The sequence below is a fragment of the Ranitomeya imitator genome, chromosome 4, assembly GCF_032444005.1.
Source record: "Ranitomeya imitator isolate aRanImi1 chromosome 4, aRanImi1.pri, whole genome shotgun sequence".
NCBI lineage: Eukaryota > Metazoa > Chordata > Amphibia > Anura > Dendrobatidae > Ranitomeya > Ranitomeya imitator.
The window spans coordinates 462,223,985-462,241,955 of NC_091285.1; the positions used below are offsets into that span (position 1 = coordinate 462,223,985).

Here is a 17,971-nt window from a genome sequence, read left to right on the forward strand (position 1 = left end):
GGTGTTCACTGAAGGGGTTAACTATTGGGACAGTTTTATAGGTCGGGTCGTTACGGACGCGGCGATACTAAATATGTGTACTTGTATTTTTTTTATTATTTAGATAAAGAAATGTATTTATTGGAAAAAAAAAAATAAAAATTATATATATATATATATATATATATATATATATATATATATATATATATATATATATATATATTATTTTTTTTTTTTTTTTTCCCCTTTATTTAGGAATTTTTTGTTTGCACACATGTAATTATTTTTTTATTTTTACTTTGCCCCAGGGGGGGGACATCACACTATAGTGACAGATCGCTGATCTGACACTTTGCAATGCACTGTGTTAGATCAGCGATCTGACAGGCACTGTAGGGAAGCTTCCCGGCGCCTGCTCAGAGCAGGCGCTTGCAAGCCACCTCCCTGCAGGACTCGGAAGGAGCAGGGAGGAGGAGGTAGGAGACCCTCGGAGCAACGCAATCACATCGCGTTGCTTCGAGGGTCTCAGGGAAGCCCCCTCCCTGCGCAATGCTTCCCTATGCCGGCGGAACGCTGTCATCATGTTTGATCGCAGTGTTCCGGGGGTTAATGTGTCGGGAGCAGTCCATGACCGCTCCTGGCACATAGTGCCGGATGTCAGCTGTAATAATCAGCTGACACCCGTACTATCCCGTCACTGGGAATTAAGTCCCAGGTCACCTCGATGGGATAGTACGTCATATGGGATAAAGGGGTTAAAAAATTATTTTCAGAGCAAAAACATATATGGCTGTAATAGTGCAGCTAGTGTTCGATTCCTGCTCCGTGTGATCCGGGCAGCATGAATCTACTAGCAGGTTCCCTTTAAGGGTTTTTACTATGTAATCTGAGAGCAGCATGGTGTGGGGACAGAGACTCTGAAACCAGTGATGTGCCACTTACTCGGCTGCTTACTGTCATTTTGCTAAAATCTAGTAACCAGAGTAGCAAGGAATCAATAACGCACATCACAACTGCATATAAACATTTATACAACGTTGTACTAATTATTTGTTTTTACAAATATAAGAAGGTAGAAATCGGAACATTTCCATCACAGAAATCTTATAGTTTCTGATCCAACATAAATATCTGAGTCTAATGAGAAAAACACGGGCTAGAGCTTGAGTTTTTGGGCAGAAAGTTCATTAGTTTTCTTTGCTTTCTTCTGGGCAGTCTTGGCACCTTTTATCTGTAATTTGACTTGATCCTGAAGCTGGGAGAAGAAGGCCTGAGAAGATTTCAGGGCTTTATCCTTGCCTTCATCCTGTGACAAAACAAGTTACATTGAATTACACCAAAAATAATGCTCCCATCTACAGGGCATGGAAATTATTTAGATGTCAGAACCAACTACACGTACGGTTTTCTTTTTGTCATATTTTAGCTGCAAGTTATTTAAAAGGGAACCAGTAATGTTCCCAAATGCTATTAAACTGAAGATGCAGGGTTCATCTGCAAATTGCTAGAGGTCTAAGGTTATGTGGCTGGCTACCCAAAACCCTTTGTTCCTCCTGGGCACACCCACAGCCGACAGTGCCATTGTTTGCCGACAGCGCCAGTGTTTGCCGACAGTGGAATTGTTTGCCGACAGCGCCAGTGTTTGCAGACAGCGCCCTCCCACTCAGCAGCACTCAGTGATTGTTGCCGCGTCTCCATGACTGAAAGCCGCCGGCTCCCGGGAGCAATAATCATTTTCCTCTGGTAGCAGCGCTTTCAATGCGTCAGCCGGGCAGCTCTAGAACACTATATACTTGAAATTCATAGCAATTTTACAAGGCCCCCCTTCCCTAAATATATGCAAATCACTCTGCAGGGTTATTTTACACGTTATTCTTTGAAAAGTAGCAAAAGGATAATTTTTTGCAATACTACCTCCTAGAAATGACCATATCACAGCAGCACCCATAACAGACAGGTTACCTTGAGCAGCGTGGCTTTGCCCTCCTTGGTGAGCTTCTTCAGGCTGGCTTCTGCATCTTTCCTGCTCGGTTTCTGTCCCTTTGCTGCTCTCATCTTTTCAGTCAATTTCTGCCTCTTCTCCCTTTCCTTTATTTTATTCCTCTTGATGGCCTTCTTCTTCCTCCTCTCGCGTTTCTTGTCTGTGGCTGTCTTTTCAGCATTTGTCTTAATGTCTCCAGCTTTGTTCTTTTCCTGTGAAATCAAACTGGATCATGAAGCTATGTCACCATGAATACAAGACCGGCTCCCGAGTCCTGGAGGTATATCCCTGCTCGCTTCTCTCTGCCCACTCAGCCAGTTCGGTCTGTCCGTACATCGTCTAGCCGAGCAGGCAGGGAGAAGATGGTGGGGACATACCTTCACGTCTAGTCACATTGTCCCTGGCCCAGTTTCCAACTCTGCAGCAGTTTAGACTATAACATTCATGTTGGTAATGGAGGAGGCCATGGTTCAGAGCAGGAATCGTAACAGATTCTCTAAGATGTTACGCAGTTGATCGGGTATTTCCTGCCATTTACAATGGCCCTGAATCCTGGAGCCATTTCAAAGTACAGGACATGTGGGATCTATAGATCACAAATCTATGCAGAAAACATTTTGCAGTACACCAGCTTGAAAAGAAAGGGCCTTACTTTGATTTCCTCAGGAGCCAAAAGAGCCGCCTCACTCGCACCCACTGGGGCCACCTCTTCCATGCTAATTGCAGGGAGATGTGATACCACTTTCATTTCTGGAACCACCTGAAAAGCAAAAAAACAACAAAAAAACAAACAAGTCAGATGTACCCAGAATTAAAAATTAATGACATATTCTATCCTTGGTGTTTGATGGTCGGACTCCTGCACCCGTTATTGCAGTTTATCCAATAAGGTCTCTGTCAGACGACCATTTCTCCGTCCGTGTGCAAATCTATGTGCACATAAACGCAGATCCATATGGAAAACAAATAGTAGCATGCACTATTCTGGTTGGACGCGAATAATGCCGGTCAATAACGGCAGGCCACCACCTGAGATGCAGACTAGCTCATGGAGTCGTCTGCGGACGTGACTGATCCCATTATTTTTACGTCTATTTTAACTAAGCCTTACTTAAATGGAAAAGTACTGCATCCCCACATAGTTACCACCGCAGGCACCCCATCCCAGAGATTCCCCTAATAGCCAATATCTAATCCCAAAGTTTTTCAGGGTAATTAAGAAAAAAAAAAAATCTAATCTCTCTCACAACCGGCGCCTTCCGCTTATGGGCTCTGTCCGTTCAGCCCTATTCATTTAAATCACAAAATGTGGACAATGTTGAATTCTAAGAGACCTAGACAGCCCCTTTAAGGCGTCACACGTTAGAGATGTACATCGCGGATGTAAAAGCCTACTAATTCCAGCACCAAACTCATCTCTGAATGCGAGAAGAAAAGCGCACACTTTGGATGAGATTTTCCTTTATGGTGCAGTAAAAAGGAAATGATTATTATTACCGGCTTGGGTGTGAAGTGAAAGTTCGATAGAGCATCGAGTTTCAGGAAAAGGCTGTCCATTAATTTCTGAATTTCAATGTGTTTGGGGTCTTCCTCCTCCTCTTTCTTTTTCTAGAGAAAAATGGGATATTAGTTCCTGCAGAGGCTGAAATATCAGTCATTAGTCAAAACAGGAGGAGTCACAAACGAAACCCATCATTCTCCCTGTATAGGCGCCCAATATACATCATCAGCACAAGGTACATGGCGGAGCCGCCATGCACGTTACCTGGTTTAGTTTCAGATACTCCTGCTCATAGATTTCTGCCAGACTCAGTTTGCTCTTATCATGGTCCAAGGTGAGTTGCTTTTTGTACTCAAAGGCATCCTCCTTTGGCTTTTCCTTCCGAACTACATCATCCCACACCTCAGAAGAGAAGCAGAAAAGAAATGAGTGTCTTATACTAAAGAAACCCCTGCAGCAGCTGACCTGCTTGGTGATGGTTTCCCATGCAGTAAGTAGAGAATGTTTCCACACTTTACAGTAATGATAATCTACCAAACAATAATGATGCAAACAGGCAACATTTGTAATTCTCTGAGTACAGGGTCCATGTTAATTAAAGATGGATGTTAATCCATAGATTTACTTTGTGTCACTATGGGACATTTGCTTCTACAAGGCAGTGTCTCTCCTTGTGGAGAATGAGATGCTGGACATGCCAGTGCAAGGAGACGCTACCCCTTAGATCCCAGTCAGAGGCCTTTTATACAGCCAAATCAGATCTCAAACTCTGCACTGACCAGGGGCAACAACCCAAAACACTGTGTCTGTAAATAGGATAAAAGCCAAACCAGAATCTCTAAGTCATATGGCAAGGCTCGTTAAAAGGGTCGACACTGACTTTTAGGATTGCCACTTCCAATAGGTGGCACTAGAGTTTTCCTATTTCTCTACAAAGAGGCAATTTGTGACTTACAGAACATTCTATACTGTAACATTTTCACCTACCTGGTCTTTTATTCTTTGTTTGATGAGGTCTTCCAGCTGAAGTGTTGTTTCTTCCGTAATTACGGGTGCTAGTATAAAATGAAAAGTGGACAAGCTTCATGAATATCCAAAAAATACATCAAGCAAAGTAATACAATTAAAGGAGTCACGTGGTTAATGAAATATAGAGCAGATTACTAATAGGAACTACCTCTAGAATGATGAATGTACACGTTGAGATCAGTTTCCCATCTTATGAGATCAGGAAAGCTAGAGACTAATATTTAAAAAAAAAAAAAAAAAAAGATCTTTATAGTCTTTACCCATTCTGGAGGCATGGTCAAAAAGCAAGGACTCTGAAAGAAGACTGTTCTCTGGCCTCTTCTGTGCCGTCACCTCTCCACCCAGTTGCCAAGATTTCTCCCCCAACATTTGTTTTTGCAAAGCCTGAATTTTCTCAGTCATCTACAGTAGAAACACATAACAGGAGAACAGATCACGTTACCAAGGGGCTCACAAAATGTACTTCACTGCACCAGCTTCAACCAGAAAATGAGGACGTGGCAGATCGTTTTAAAATAAACCAACATTACTTTTCATTCTTAGGCTATGCGCACACGTTCAGGATTTCTTGCAGAAATTTCCTGGGCAAAACATTTTCTGCAAGAAATCTGCATGTGTTTTTCTCGCGTTTTTGGTGCTTTTTTTTGCGGATTTTTCCAGAGGTTCCCAATACAATAATATAGTGGGAAATCCGCAAAAAACATGCAAAATTAATGAACATGCTGCGATTTTTACCGCGATGCGGGTTTTTTATTTTTGCAGAAAAAAATGCATTATGTGCACAAAAATTGCGGAATGCATTCTAAATGATGGGATGCATAATGTGTGCTTTTTTTGTGTTTTTATAGCGCAAAAAAACACGAAAAATCTGCAACGTGTACACACAGCCAAGACATAATATACCTTGTATACACACTAGAAACAAGCAAATCGATTTGCAAAACTCTGGTCCAGTGGTCAGGTCAGTATTCCATGACCACCGGACGAAAACCTTGCAAACCGCCTCTTATCTGCCGCATCCCTGGCTTCATTTTTTATTAGCCAACCTGATGCAGACACGTCGCATCAGGCCGGCTAATCAAGACAGGAGTCGGGGATACGGCAGATAAGAGGCGGTTCGTAGGGCTCCCATCTGTGATCAGGGAATATTGATGTGACCAACAAACTAGTGTTCTTCCAATCCATTCACTCATCTCTAATACTTACATGTCAGCCATAAAAATAGGTTCCATCATGACACACACAAAAAAGCTTTGACCAAGCCTTAAACTAGTCATGCCAAACTAGATAGGACCAATTTGTGCTGCACATCCAACAGATGTTCTTATGTGTACGGGCACATAATATGCCAGTACTACTGTGGGAAGGCACTGCCATGAAGGGGGTACTTAGTCTGCACCAATGTTTATGTAGGTTGTATGTGTGAGCATTGCACAGAGCGTCAGATAGCTCAACGTCCTCCAAGCATCATCCTACATGGACTGCCATTCACATGAGTCTTCAGACCAGGCCGCCTTCTTATATTGCTCCTAGTCCAGTTCTACCGGTTTATTGAGGCGGTCACTACGAGCATTCTGACCAATCCACAGCTATAGAATCCCATACACGGCGAGCTGTGATGCATTATGTGCTCTTACACGTTTCTATCATTTTTCACTTGCCCATGATCCTGTGGCCGGGTCACTAATTGTATTTCCTTGAACCATTTTCAGAAAATACTAGACACTGCATAATGGAAAAATCCCCAAAAGTCTGCCATTTTGGAGATAGGAGCCAGTCTTCTAGCCTTTACAATCTGGATATATCAAGGTGGCTGGAATCCTTACATGTGCCCATTACCGGACTACATTTAACGAATACATGAAACGATGCCTTAGTGATATGACTGACCTTGTCTTCCCTCTTTTCAAAGGAGGACTTTATTTCACTTGGTTCTTTGGGTTGTTTATTCTTCTTTTTACCACCAAGTATATCAGAAATATCTTCTCCCTCGCTGCCATCAGACAGATCAAATGTCACCCGCTTGAAAGCTTCCTTGGCTCTTTTACTCGCCTCCGTTTCTTCCATTACATCCTCCTCTCCAATATCAGTATCACTGCACGAGGAAATTACAGATATGATGAAAAAGTGCAGAGAAACAGGTCCTTAAAAGCCATCAGAAATCCTCATCACCCCACTACATGCAAAGGGTCAAATGAAACAAAGCCACAATATACAGGGAAACTGTCTGGAAAACCACAGAATGGCATGGCTTGAAAAACATTTCACAATAAAAAAAAAGCAAGCAATAAAATACTTACTCATCAGCAATATCCTCTTCCTCATCACCCTCCTCCATTTCTTCATCATCTTCCAGATCATCATCTTCTTGACCACTCAGCTGTCTTCCCGTACCATCGTCAACAGGGTCAAAGAAATCTTTGTATCGAAGGTTTCTGGAACTTTTAGCAGTCTGAAAAATAAATGAGAACCATTTAATTCCAGAAATTGCGATCATGAATTAGTTTTGACTGTATCCCTTAATAGTCAGTTAATGGCAAAAAATATACATATTTTATGTGCAAACAATCAATGAAAGCAAACCTGTCAAAAATTGTACATATTGATTGCATAACAATCTATACTTTCAATGTGGGAGTGTCCAGAATAGTGTCCAATGGGATAAATGTGTTTCACGGACATATTATATTTTTATTATTACTATTAATTTTATTTTTACTATTAATAATAATATAGGTAAAACTACCTCTTCTTCCTTGTTTGTTTGGAAGGGCTAACAGCGCAGTCTTTTCATGTCCTAATAAAAGGATCACTAGTGTCCATTTGGACATACATATTAACAGACAGACAATTCTCCAAGGAACCATCTTGGAACTAGCCCAACATATGCGCAGTAGACCGCGTCCAACTCCAGGGTGTCCAGTCAAAACAAAGTTTATTCTGACAAAAGCGTGAACAATGTTTCGACCTATAATAAGTCCATTTCAAGTACTCAAAACTGCCATTCAGCCAATCAGAGCTGGAGCTAGCTGATTGCAGCCATTTTGTCCAAACAGGAGGAAAGGCTGAACGGCTGTTGACCCCACCTGTTGGACTAGGAAGCCATGGAATTCCAGACAGATGGGCAAATATCTTTTTTTATGTCTCCAAAAGTCATCAATATATTATATATACAAAAGTCAGATAAAACCTTGTAAAAAAACTTAAGTTGGGAGTTCTTGGAAACAACCTTAAATGAAGGGAAAAAAAGGACTATTTGTGCAAGGCTACCATTTGTTCTCCATTGTTATCCGAATGCCTGCAAAGTGCTGCCCATTACCGGCATACTCAAGAGAGTGTCATCTATGGGTCACGTACAGGGAGAAATGACACCAGGCTGGGGAAAATGGTAAACCTTCTTGTCAGATTCGGGTGTGTCGCTCTCACTCAACAAGGCAAATATCAGCAATGGGTAATTTACACTATATAAGGACGTTGTCAGCACAGAATGACGTCAAACCAAGCACAGGCGCTCGGTGCTTCATTGTGGGGCCATGTAGATCCGCTCAGCTCTATAAAGCTACAGCTGTCAATCAAAATAGATGGTGGATGCTGAGGGTGGCGAGGATTAGATAGAGGGAAACAAGAACGTGGGAAGGTGCGCTAAACTGTTTGGCCACAACAAGGGCGCACGAGCGCCTGTACTTGGTTTGAACAGTCATTCTGTGCCGACAGATTTATTTTAGGGCTAGCCTGACACGTCCCACGTTCACAGTCCAAGTACAGACCGCGATGTTCAAACTCACAGTGAGTCTCCTGACTTAAACCCAGCAACCTCATAGGCATGTACACGGCTGCCAAGTTTGGGTCAGGAGACCTGCGGATGGTACAGATATTGCAGTCCGTACTTAAGAAACTGGTTCTAATGAGAGAAGATGAGCCGTGTGGAGCATTGTCACAATTCCAGCTTCCACGCTCTTTGATCTCGACTCAGCACTCATGTGAAATGTAGCACTCTACATAAAGATATTTTACCTTTCTCATATCCTTGATATGAATCTCTTCATCTTCATCATATGAGTCAATATCTTCAAAATAATCCACCTCCTCTTCATCATCATCATCCTTATTCTTCCCATCATCTTCCTTCTCAACTGCCTCTAGAAAAGCTTCCATTTCTGACAACCTGAAGAACTTGTCATCCACTATGGATTTTTCAATAGATTTCCTGGCAGCTTTTTTACTGGCATTTTTCTTCCGTTCTTCTTCCACTTTGTCAATGTCAAAGTCTACATCGGAGTCGTTGTCGTCACTGTACCTTTCCACCGTGGCCTTCCTGCTTTTACCAGGTGATAGTTTAGCATTTCTTCCTTTACGTCCATGGTCCTCTGCACTGTTTGTTGGATCCTGTGAAGCTTCTTCTTCCTCCCCCTGGTCTATCTCAGATAGGTCTTCCTCCTCTTCCGATGGCTGGCGTAAATAAACGTCCTCGTCTCTCACTGCCTGCTTGACGGCCTTACTAAACTGACCAAGAATTGCTCCGTTCTGAAGCTCAAGCTGCTGCCAGATTTGCTCTTCATCAAAGTTTTCAATAACCAGTTCATTCAGGGGGCTCCCCACCAGAACGGCACCCTCAGCTTTATGCAAGTCATACAAAGCTTTCGTTAAACTGGAAAATTCAGAGGCCAGTCCTTCTTGTACACTATTCACAATGGAAAAATGGACATAGTCAGCAGTGAGAACAATAAACATCTGCAAGGAGCAGCCACAGCTGTCCAAGCAAAACGCAAAGAAACCCTGTCCATTCCCCTGGCACGTCTGGGGGACATGAATAGGTAATTCATCTAGCTGGGGTAAATGATGCCTAAACCTGGCATTGTTGCTTTTATTCCTCACCACTCTTCCCAATAAGACGTTCGCAGGGACAAATTAAGGATCACAACCCAATATTCGATTGACATTCAGTGAAGAGCGCCATCTCAGGAACAGATTTAGGAAACAAGGACATGCACCCCAGGAAATGATCTACACATCTATGAAAAGTCACCTCTCTAAAGTCTTCTATTCTGCATGCAATAGCAATTCAGGAGACTCTTTCCCTAGATCTTTGCATTGTGCCGGTCTTGCCATGCCCTCTAGAAATTCATGAGTAAATGTAAAAGACCGGAGGACCGAGAGCAGGTCATCACAAACTAAAGAATTAACAAGACTTCACCCAAACTGAATCAAAAGTATCAGACGATCCAGCAAATCTCAGGTTCAAACTTGCAGGTTGTGAGACCCCAGCATGCTACATGGGAACCCCCCAGCCTCCTCAGTAGGCGGAGGAGATACTATGCTTTTAGCTAAAGCAGAGCTGCAGCATCATCACGACAGTAAAGGATGTTACACTGGAAACTTGTAGGGGGCTCAGGGGTCTTATTCTCCCGTGCTGGCGGGGGGTGCCGCCGATACACGGCAGAGGGGACACCAGTGCTCTGCTCCAGTATCCGGCCATACAATGGCCGCTCACCGTACCTCAGCAGCTGCTCCGGGTGGGCTTCCACCGCCTCCAGCACCGCCGTGCACCGCCACAGCCTCGGCCGCAGTAGCTCCGCCATCTCCGCTCCGTCCGGGAGTCACGTGGAGCGCATGTCGCCGGAAGTGCAAGGGCTACAAGGCTCCGACCGGAAACTGTGACCCAGCACTAGGGTTCCTATCTATGCCGACATTTCCTACCCAGTCACAGCACAGTACATGGGACTTTGTCCCGCGCCTCCACAACCCTGATAATTTGCTGATATTATTTTATTTTTGTAATATATACTGTAACATTTTGTCCGTTTAAATAAAGCTTTGTTTGAACTCTGGACCCAAGATGGCGGCCTCCCTGCAGTGTGACAGGTAAGCAGGAGCCTGGTACGCGTGTGGTCTCGGGTCCTGCTGTATAGCCTGGGTATATTGTACTGGGTGTATCAGGGGCGCAGCTGCTGGGTTTAGGGTCTGCTCAGGACCAGGAGGCCATGCTATTACAGGAGAAGCTTCCCTATGGTTGTTGGCAGCAGGCGGTGAGGCTCAGTAGCCATCCTTCCTAGAACAGGGCGGAAGTCGCTGTGGAGGACCCAACATGTCACACAACCTAGTGCAGAGTGTGTAATCCCCCGTGTCACCTGCAGGGGAGCTGTGGGCTTTCTCACAGGTCACAGCCGATCACGGGGTATGAGCAGCCGACAATCTGCGACTCGTCTATGGCAACAAAATGGGTGGAAAAATGTTTGTCGTACAGCAAACCCCTTTATACGGCCACCTCCCCCCGACCTAATAAGTAAAGATTTACAAATCTGTCAGACCTCCACTGATCTGATATTGACATATCTAGTGGGAAACCGCTGTAAGAAGCGACTTTTCCATAGTGGACGGCGCCCATCCAGAGTCCGCGACTTCTCAGGTCACATGTTCGCTTCTCGCACCAACAAGAACATATTTCTTACTAGTATTGTAAGAGTAGCAGCCTAAACGGTACCGGGCCGCCTTCTGCTCCAGTCCTTAATTATGGTGGCACAAATATATGCCCCTATGTGATAACATGATTGTATGTACTGGGCATTTCTTCTATAAACGTGCCTGCAGATGATGCCAATGGCTCCTGATGGTGCAAAATCACACAAATCATTTCACACATATACCCCCTCCCCCTTCCCACAATAATTTTTGTAAAAAAAAAAAAATGGAAGCTGTCATCAAACAATTATACATACCAGGCATCCAACGCATCTTTTATTTAGAATGGGTGTGATAGACCGAGTGATTCAGGGCCTAATGGGTATCAGCCATTCTGCATGCCATGCATAGCCATAGTGGCAAGCTGAGCCGTCTCGTGGACGGGTACATCAGCTGTGATACGCCATCCACACAAACTAATCTGCCGTGGCACTGGTAAGTAAATGGATAGATACCAATGAGTTTGTGTTGTACCACAGGACAGTGGGTGAGTAAATGTGCCCATGTCAAATGTGGATCCTAGAACACTTTTTATTTGGTGCCTAAAGATTTTTTTCCCGGCATACAGCCATAACATTACTAGGATATGCATTCAATGCCCGACCAAAGTGAATGCTCAAAATAGCCATGGCACCGGGAACCCACTGTGCCACTTCATCCCTAGACAGGTTATTTTTTGAGATGACCATAGACTATAATAGGGTGTGATGCAGTCAGTGGAAGTCACCGTGGGATGGCACTTCTTTGCTTAGTCAGATAGGACATTGATGCTACTTTTTTAAACCTAGTAAAACCCTTAAACTTGTATGTTGGTTCTGAAATCTGGTTTTGTTCCTCCAAGACATATTGAAAACTTGTGCACAGCTTACGCTATGTAGAGATCTACAATTTTGTATTAATTTTTTTCCTATTTTTTAGATGAAGATATGCAGGACGTTCTACCTGACCAGCCAGAGCTTTTATTTTCATGATGGCACAAAGCAAGACTCCTGAAAAGAAAAAGTCCCGTCTCTCCTTATCCAAAAATAGGAAAAGTTTGGCTGCAGGTGTCACTGCATCCCCAGCAAAATCTTCAGCCTCTCCATCCATTGTCACTTTCTTCAAGAATGCACCTCCACCAAAAGTTTCCTGCCCTCTTTGTGGGGAGATGGTACCCAGGTTTGGCTTAAACAAGCACATTGATGACATGTGCCCCAAAGCAAAGGCCGAGAATGATGATGTAATACTGGTTGGTGAGACTCAGCTGGCCACCTCTACATATGCAAGCCCTCAATTGCCTCTAAAACATAAGACCTTAATAAGCAAAAGTAAGCTGAAAAAAAATCCAAGGGTCCAGGTCCAAGATAACGGTGAACAAGCTAGCCCCTACTTTGGGATGAATATCTCCATGAACGAAACCCAGAAAGATGTGGAGGCAGTGGCAACTGTACCACTGGGAAGCCTTTCATCCAAACTTTCCAGAAGCTATCGGACTCGTAAAGCAAAGCAAGATGAAAGCAGAAACTTCTCACATGGAAGGGTAGAAGATGATGGTTGTGATAACAATGACACTCCGGCGACCCCAGACCCACATGGTCTCGGAGATATAGACTGTGGTGACGAGGTGCTTTCACCCTCAGATTCGTACAGTATGAAGCATGCCCATGAAAACAATAACGAGACTTCTGGAGGTGAATTTCCACCTTCTTCTGCTGAAGTTCTGTCTTCAGTGCAGTTGGATTGTGAATCGGATAAGAAAATTGACACTTTAAAACGTAAGCAAAGTGGCATGTTCTTCTTAGAAACTGGTTCTAAAAAGATGAGATGCAGTAAATCCATGGAAACCCATTCTGACCTTACTGATAAGGACCTGGGCTGTGGTGATAATGCAGCAGTGTCCTCCCTAGAGGAAAACAATGACATTCTTCCTGTGGAAGATCCTAATGTACTTGATGAATTTCTAAAACCCTTCAATGACCCGGATAGTAACGTGGAAGCAGATGGCGTAAAGGAGCCAGTGTCTGACTCCGGTAGATCGCCATACTACTTGAGGAACTTTCTAATGGTGCTGCAGACCATCATGGAGGATGAGGAAGACATGAGCCTGTTCAGTGAAGAAGATACTCTTGCTCTAACAACATTTTGTCAGCTGTCAGGTACACGTCTCCAGATTTTCCATTTTAATAACCTTTTATGCTTTCCCATTATAGTCACTAAGAATGTTTTAGCAGAGTTCTTTGACCTGCAGTTTAGAACATGGTTCCAAGCTGTAACACAGACCTTGTCCGTGTGTCTGGACTATCAGCCAATGTGCATGCTGTCTTCGTAGCTGTAATTATCTGTTTTATGGCAATGTTTGCCGCCTGGCAAGCTGCTTGGTTGTGTCCTTAGAGTCCTCTTGTGCAGGACAAGATAGGTTTTTCAGTAACACAAGGTCTAATTGCCAGCTCATGTCACCTACTCACTATATATAGCTTTACACTGTATTTTTTAGTGGTGCATTCAATTATGTCATTGCATTTTTTCTATATGTTACAGCCGGAGGACAGAAGCTGTACGTTCGTCTGTTCCAACGCAAGCGGAACTGGATAAAAGTGAGCAAGTTGGAATACACAGAAATTGGCTCTGATTTGAATCCCTTCATTGAAGAGCTGAGTCGGCATGGTTTTCTACAGACCGGTATAATATTTGTAGTGTTACTTTATCTTTTCTGTCTATAGGCAATCATAAAAGACTTTCTCCATTTCTTCCAAACTCGCTGCTTTTCTGAAAAGGTTTTTATATATTTATTGCAAGACAGTGAGATGTATGCGACTCGATGGGGCCGGAGTAGTTTCACCACTGTGGTTGCTGTCCTGCCTCAAAAACACAAACTCTTTATATGAAGAAAGCTATTATGAGATTTCTGTACATTGGCTGAGGCCACCTGGGGTTCGTAAGGTGCAGCAATGTGGACATCCACTAAAAGAGTCCTCGTCTCAGCTCAGAAGAGAACGGTTGTTGCTATTGTTTTATGCGTGCTGCCCCCCAGAGTATCAAGTTTTTGTTCTTTTAAAATCCTCCATCCAGAAACATGAGCCTTGTTATTTAGTGCAAATTTTTAAGGTCATTACCAAGGCGGCGTTCCTCCCTGGATTCCTCATGGGGTGTCTTTAGGCTGCTCTGCATATTACTCTGTGAGCACCATGCCCTTGGTAAAGATCATAGAAAAGGCCCATATGTCTGGAAACTTATGACCGGTAAAGAAGAAACCTAAAATACTCAGGAGGCAGCAATAATAAAATAACAGCAAAAACTGACCAATTTTGGCGTGTAACAGGTTCTCGTTAATGAACTGCGTGCTAGAGGACACCCTGTCCGACAGCTACGTCTCTCCACGGAGAATCTCAGTTCACTACAGAGCAGCCAATAGAAAGTGCTTACTACTCTGTGTGTCAGTTAAAGATCAGAACCTTTGCCATAACATGACAGTACAACTAAAAAGACTCATTTTACAAGTAAAGTAAGAAGCCACTACACGTCGGCTGCCAGAAGGAGCAGGAGACAGATTCTGATCCTTTTGATACATCAGGAAAAATTGTAAAAATGTGTTTTTGTTTATTTTAGAAACACTAAATTGCCCTCAACAGTCATTAAATGCCATTTAAAGATTAATAGTATGAAAATGATTCTTGTGATAACTATTTAAAACAATGAATCATTGATTTAGAGTATCATCTTTTGTAACTTGAGAAGGAGCAGATTTATGAGGATAAAAGTACATCTAGAACATAATATACACAACACAAATTAATGTAGAGCAATTATCAGATTTTTCATTTGCTGTGTTCTAAGAGATTACATGGGTAAGGCCACACAGCACAGCAGTTTTTGTATAACCAAGCATGGCATAGATCAGGGATGGGAAACCCCCAACTCTGTACGCTGCCCACGATGGCCTTTCCTCTGGCCCCCGGGCAGATTCCAGAGGACTGCAGTGCTTGGGCCATGGATTGCAATGCTCGGGCCCTGTAATTCCTTGTGACACTACGAGCATGCAATCTCACCTTTCTCTACTGAATTCTGTGGTGCATGCCAGTGTCAGGGCATAATCCTCCATTGTAAGTGCAAGCATCAGGACTTACTTTGTGGACAGTCTGTGCACTCTGTGTTCTAGTCCCACTGATGATGACTACAGCAGCCCCAGCCCCGCCTGTGATGCGTATGCTCCAGCCTCACCTAGGTGATGCATATACCCCAGCCTCTCCTACTTTATGTGTATGCCCCAGTGTTTCCTATGTGATGCATATGCACCAGAATCTCCTACGTGATGGGTATGCCCCGGCCTCTCCTACGTGATGGGTATGCCCCGGCCTCTCCTACGTGATGGGTATGCCCCGGCCTCTCCTACGTGATGGGTATGCCCCGGCCTCTCCTACGTGATGGGTATGCCCCGGCCTCTCCTACGTGATGGGTATGCCCCGGCCTCTCCTACGTGATGGGTATGCCCCGGCCTCTCCTACGTGATGGGTATGCCCCGGCCTCTCCTACGTGATGGGTATGCCCCGGCCTCTCCTACGTGATGGGTATGCCCCGGCCTCTCCTACGTGATGGGTATGCTGCAGCCCCAGTGTCTTCTACGTAGTTTATATGTCTGTGTCTGCTATGTGATGTATACAGCAGACCCTTCACTGCTTGACTTGTGTAAATGTTTCTTGAGCAGTAATGAATTTCTCACTGTGAGGAGACGTGTAGTGTAATATGCATCTGTGTTCAGAACTTACTGCTACAAGTTCTTTTCAAAACACATCACAAAGAGTTGACTTCGTTTCACACTGACGCAAATCTAGAAAAGCAGTTGCAAGTAGCAACATCATTCATACCACCTAACATAAGATCCGCATTAAAGCAAAGCAGCTCCATCCATCACATTACAGGGTGAGTTAATTAAATGTTTAGCCAAATAAAGCAGGATACATTTGAAGTTGATAATATTGTGCAGTGCCCCAAGGATAGTATAAATAGCCAAATGGCTCCTGGCAGAAAAAAGGTTCGCCACCTCCCCGGTGTCAAGCGGTTTTTATTTGTTTTGTTTTTTACTGTGTGACCCATATTTTGTAGCCATTTTAATCAATGTGGAACATCAGTGGTAAATAGCATGCAGTTAAACAATTCACTGTCAGCACCATGCTTGTTCTGTACTGTGACTTTACTCTAATGGCCGCTTACTGTATACATCCCATACAACTATAGGCAGCTCATCAGCGGTCAATTACTCGTCTACTTACACAGGTCAACAAACCTTTTATTCGCACAGAACAATCAATCATATGGCAGTGTTTCCCAACTTCGGTCCTCAAGAGCCACCAACAGGTCATGTTTTCAGGATTTCCTTAGTATTGCACAGGTGATCATTGCGTTACCTGGAAAGGCAAGAATTCCTTCACCTGTGCAATACTAAAGGAATCCTGAATACATGACCTGTTGGTGGCTCTTGAGGACCGGAGTTGGGGAGCACTGTCATACTGCATAATGCTATCACCAGCACCGTGAATGGTGATTTTAAGCCTGCAGATGACGTGTGTTGGGCCTTGCCAGCCTATATAGATTGGTCAACAGTCAGGAATGTGCATTCCCCAATGTATAGCGTTTCTAAATAAGCTATAATATTCGTAATTAGTTCAGCAGATAATTGTGATTATTGTCATATTCTGACTGTGATTTAACAACCCCTATGAAATGTCTCCAACATCTTAAATAAAAAAGCAGACTTCCCTCCTGGACTGGTGCTACTCCTCCGATATAATCACGCCCCTGGAGATCTTGTGACCTTTACTGCAGCATTCATGTGACATAAAGGTCTAAGGGGTAACGTCATGACAGTGTAAGGAGACTTATAGGCCATGCAGTGCTGTTGTGGGAAATTACGGTACATTTGCAAATTGCCTATTCAGAGAGGAAGATGACTTGAACTCTAGCGCCATCTTTTGGAAGTAGCAATATTAAAAGTCAATATTGACCCTTTAACGAGCTAGCATATGAGGTAAACAATGACCCGAGCATTTCAGGGAATGCAGGAGGTAGGTATGCTTTATTTTAATTTTATGCAGTATGTGGGGGTCATTTAAAAGGAGATGTCCAGTACTAGACAAGGCTGTGTGCACACGTTGCGTTTTTTTTTCGCGTTTTTTTCGCTAAAAAAAATTCATTAAAAAGGCAAACATTAGGCATCCCATCATTTAGAATGCATTCTGTAATTTTTGTGCACATGATGCCTTTTTTCTGCTTTAAAAAACACAGCATGTTCATTAATTTTTTACCGCTATTTAATGCATTGGGAAGCTCCGGAAAAAAACACGAACAAAACGCACAAAAAAGGCGTAAAAATGTCAGAAAAACGTGCCCAAAAAGCATGCAAATTTCTTGCAGAAAATGTCCGGTTTTGCTCAGGAAACTTCTGCAACAAATCCTGAACGTGTGCACATAGCCATAACATTTCTTTCCTTAAAGTGTTCATTAAAATATACCTTACCTTCTGTACACTGCGTAGGTTAATTCAAGCGCATGAAATACGATTAATTGAAGGATCCAAATAAATAATTACAATAGGAAACCCTTTTTTTATATTAAGTTTACCTTAAAGTGAAGTTGAAAAAATTGCATCTACATGAGTTTAATTCCTTTTGTTTTTTATGTAGACAGTGACTTGGAGGAGATTTCTGAAGCACTCGATCTTCTATCTGCGCCAGAGCTAAAGAATTTGGCAAAGTCTTTTCACTTTGCAAATCCTAATGTCCCAAAGCAACAACTTGTGGATGAATTCCTAAAGCTTTCCAGACAACGTTCGATCTTCAGCATGAGCAAGAATCGGTCCAGCATTGGTGCTGCCATTCTGAAAAAGTAAATACTTGTCTCGTTTTATTATGAAACTAGCTGAAGAGCCCGGCGTTGCCTGGGCATAATAAATATCTGTGGTTAGTTATAGCACCTCACTTCTCTTATTTTCCCATCACGCCTCTCATTTTCCCAATCACATCTTTCATTTTCCCCCTCACATCTCT

General features: G+C 43.3%; 2 protein-coding genes across 4 annotated transcripts in view; one reads left to right on the forward strand and one right to left on the reverse strand.

Moving 5' to 3' along the window:
• Positions 1 to 996: 996 nt before the first annotated feature.
• On the reverse strand, positions 997 to 10,113 carry MPHOSPH10 (M-phase phosphoprotein 10). Its single transcript, XM_069765814.1, has 11 exons — positions 9,990 to 10,113; positions 8,508 to 9,174; positions 6,794 to 6,945; positions 6,384 to 6,588; positions 4,754 to 4,895; positions 4,452 to 4,519; positions 3,729 to 3,866; positions 3,461 to 3,571; positions 2,616 to 2,723; positions 1,945 to 2,175; positions 997 to 1,288 (listed from the first exon to the last, which is right to left on the reverse strand). Exons 1-11 carry the CDS (start codon positions 10,070 to 10,072, stop codon positions 1,139 to 1,141), a joined length of 2,055 nt encoding a protein of 684 aa, XP_069621915.1. The 5' UTR covers positions 10,073 to 10,113; the 3' UTR covers positions 997 to 1,138.
• Positions 10,114 to 10,149: 36 nt separating this feature from the next.
• FAN1 (FANCD2 and FANCI associated nuclease 1) overlaps positions 10,150 to 17,971 on the forward strand; it is a 71,708-nt gene continuing 63,886 nt past the window's right edge. For 2 of the 3 annotated variants that reach the window (XM_069765822.1, XM_069765820.1), the window contains exons 1-4: positions 10,150 to 10,355; positions 11,871 to 13,087; positions 13,470 to 13,610; positions 17,609 to 17,810. In XM_069765822.1, coding sequence (XP_069621923.1) covers positions 11,920 to 13,087; positions 13,470 to 13,610; positions 17,609 to 17,810 — 1,511 coding nt within the window. In that variant the 5' untranslated portion in view covers positions 10,150 to 10,355; positions 11,871 to 11,919. Of the gene's footprint in view, positions 10,669 to 11,870; positions 13,088 to 13,469; positions 13,611 to 17,608; positions 17,811 to 17,971 lie in introns of all 3 variants that reach the window. The other variant, XM_069765821.1, reaches the window with a different exon arrangement.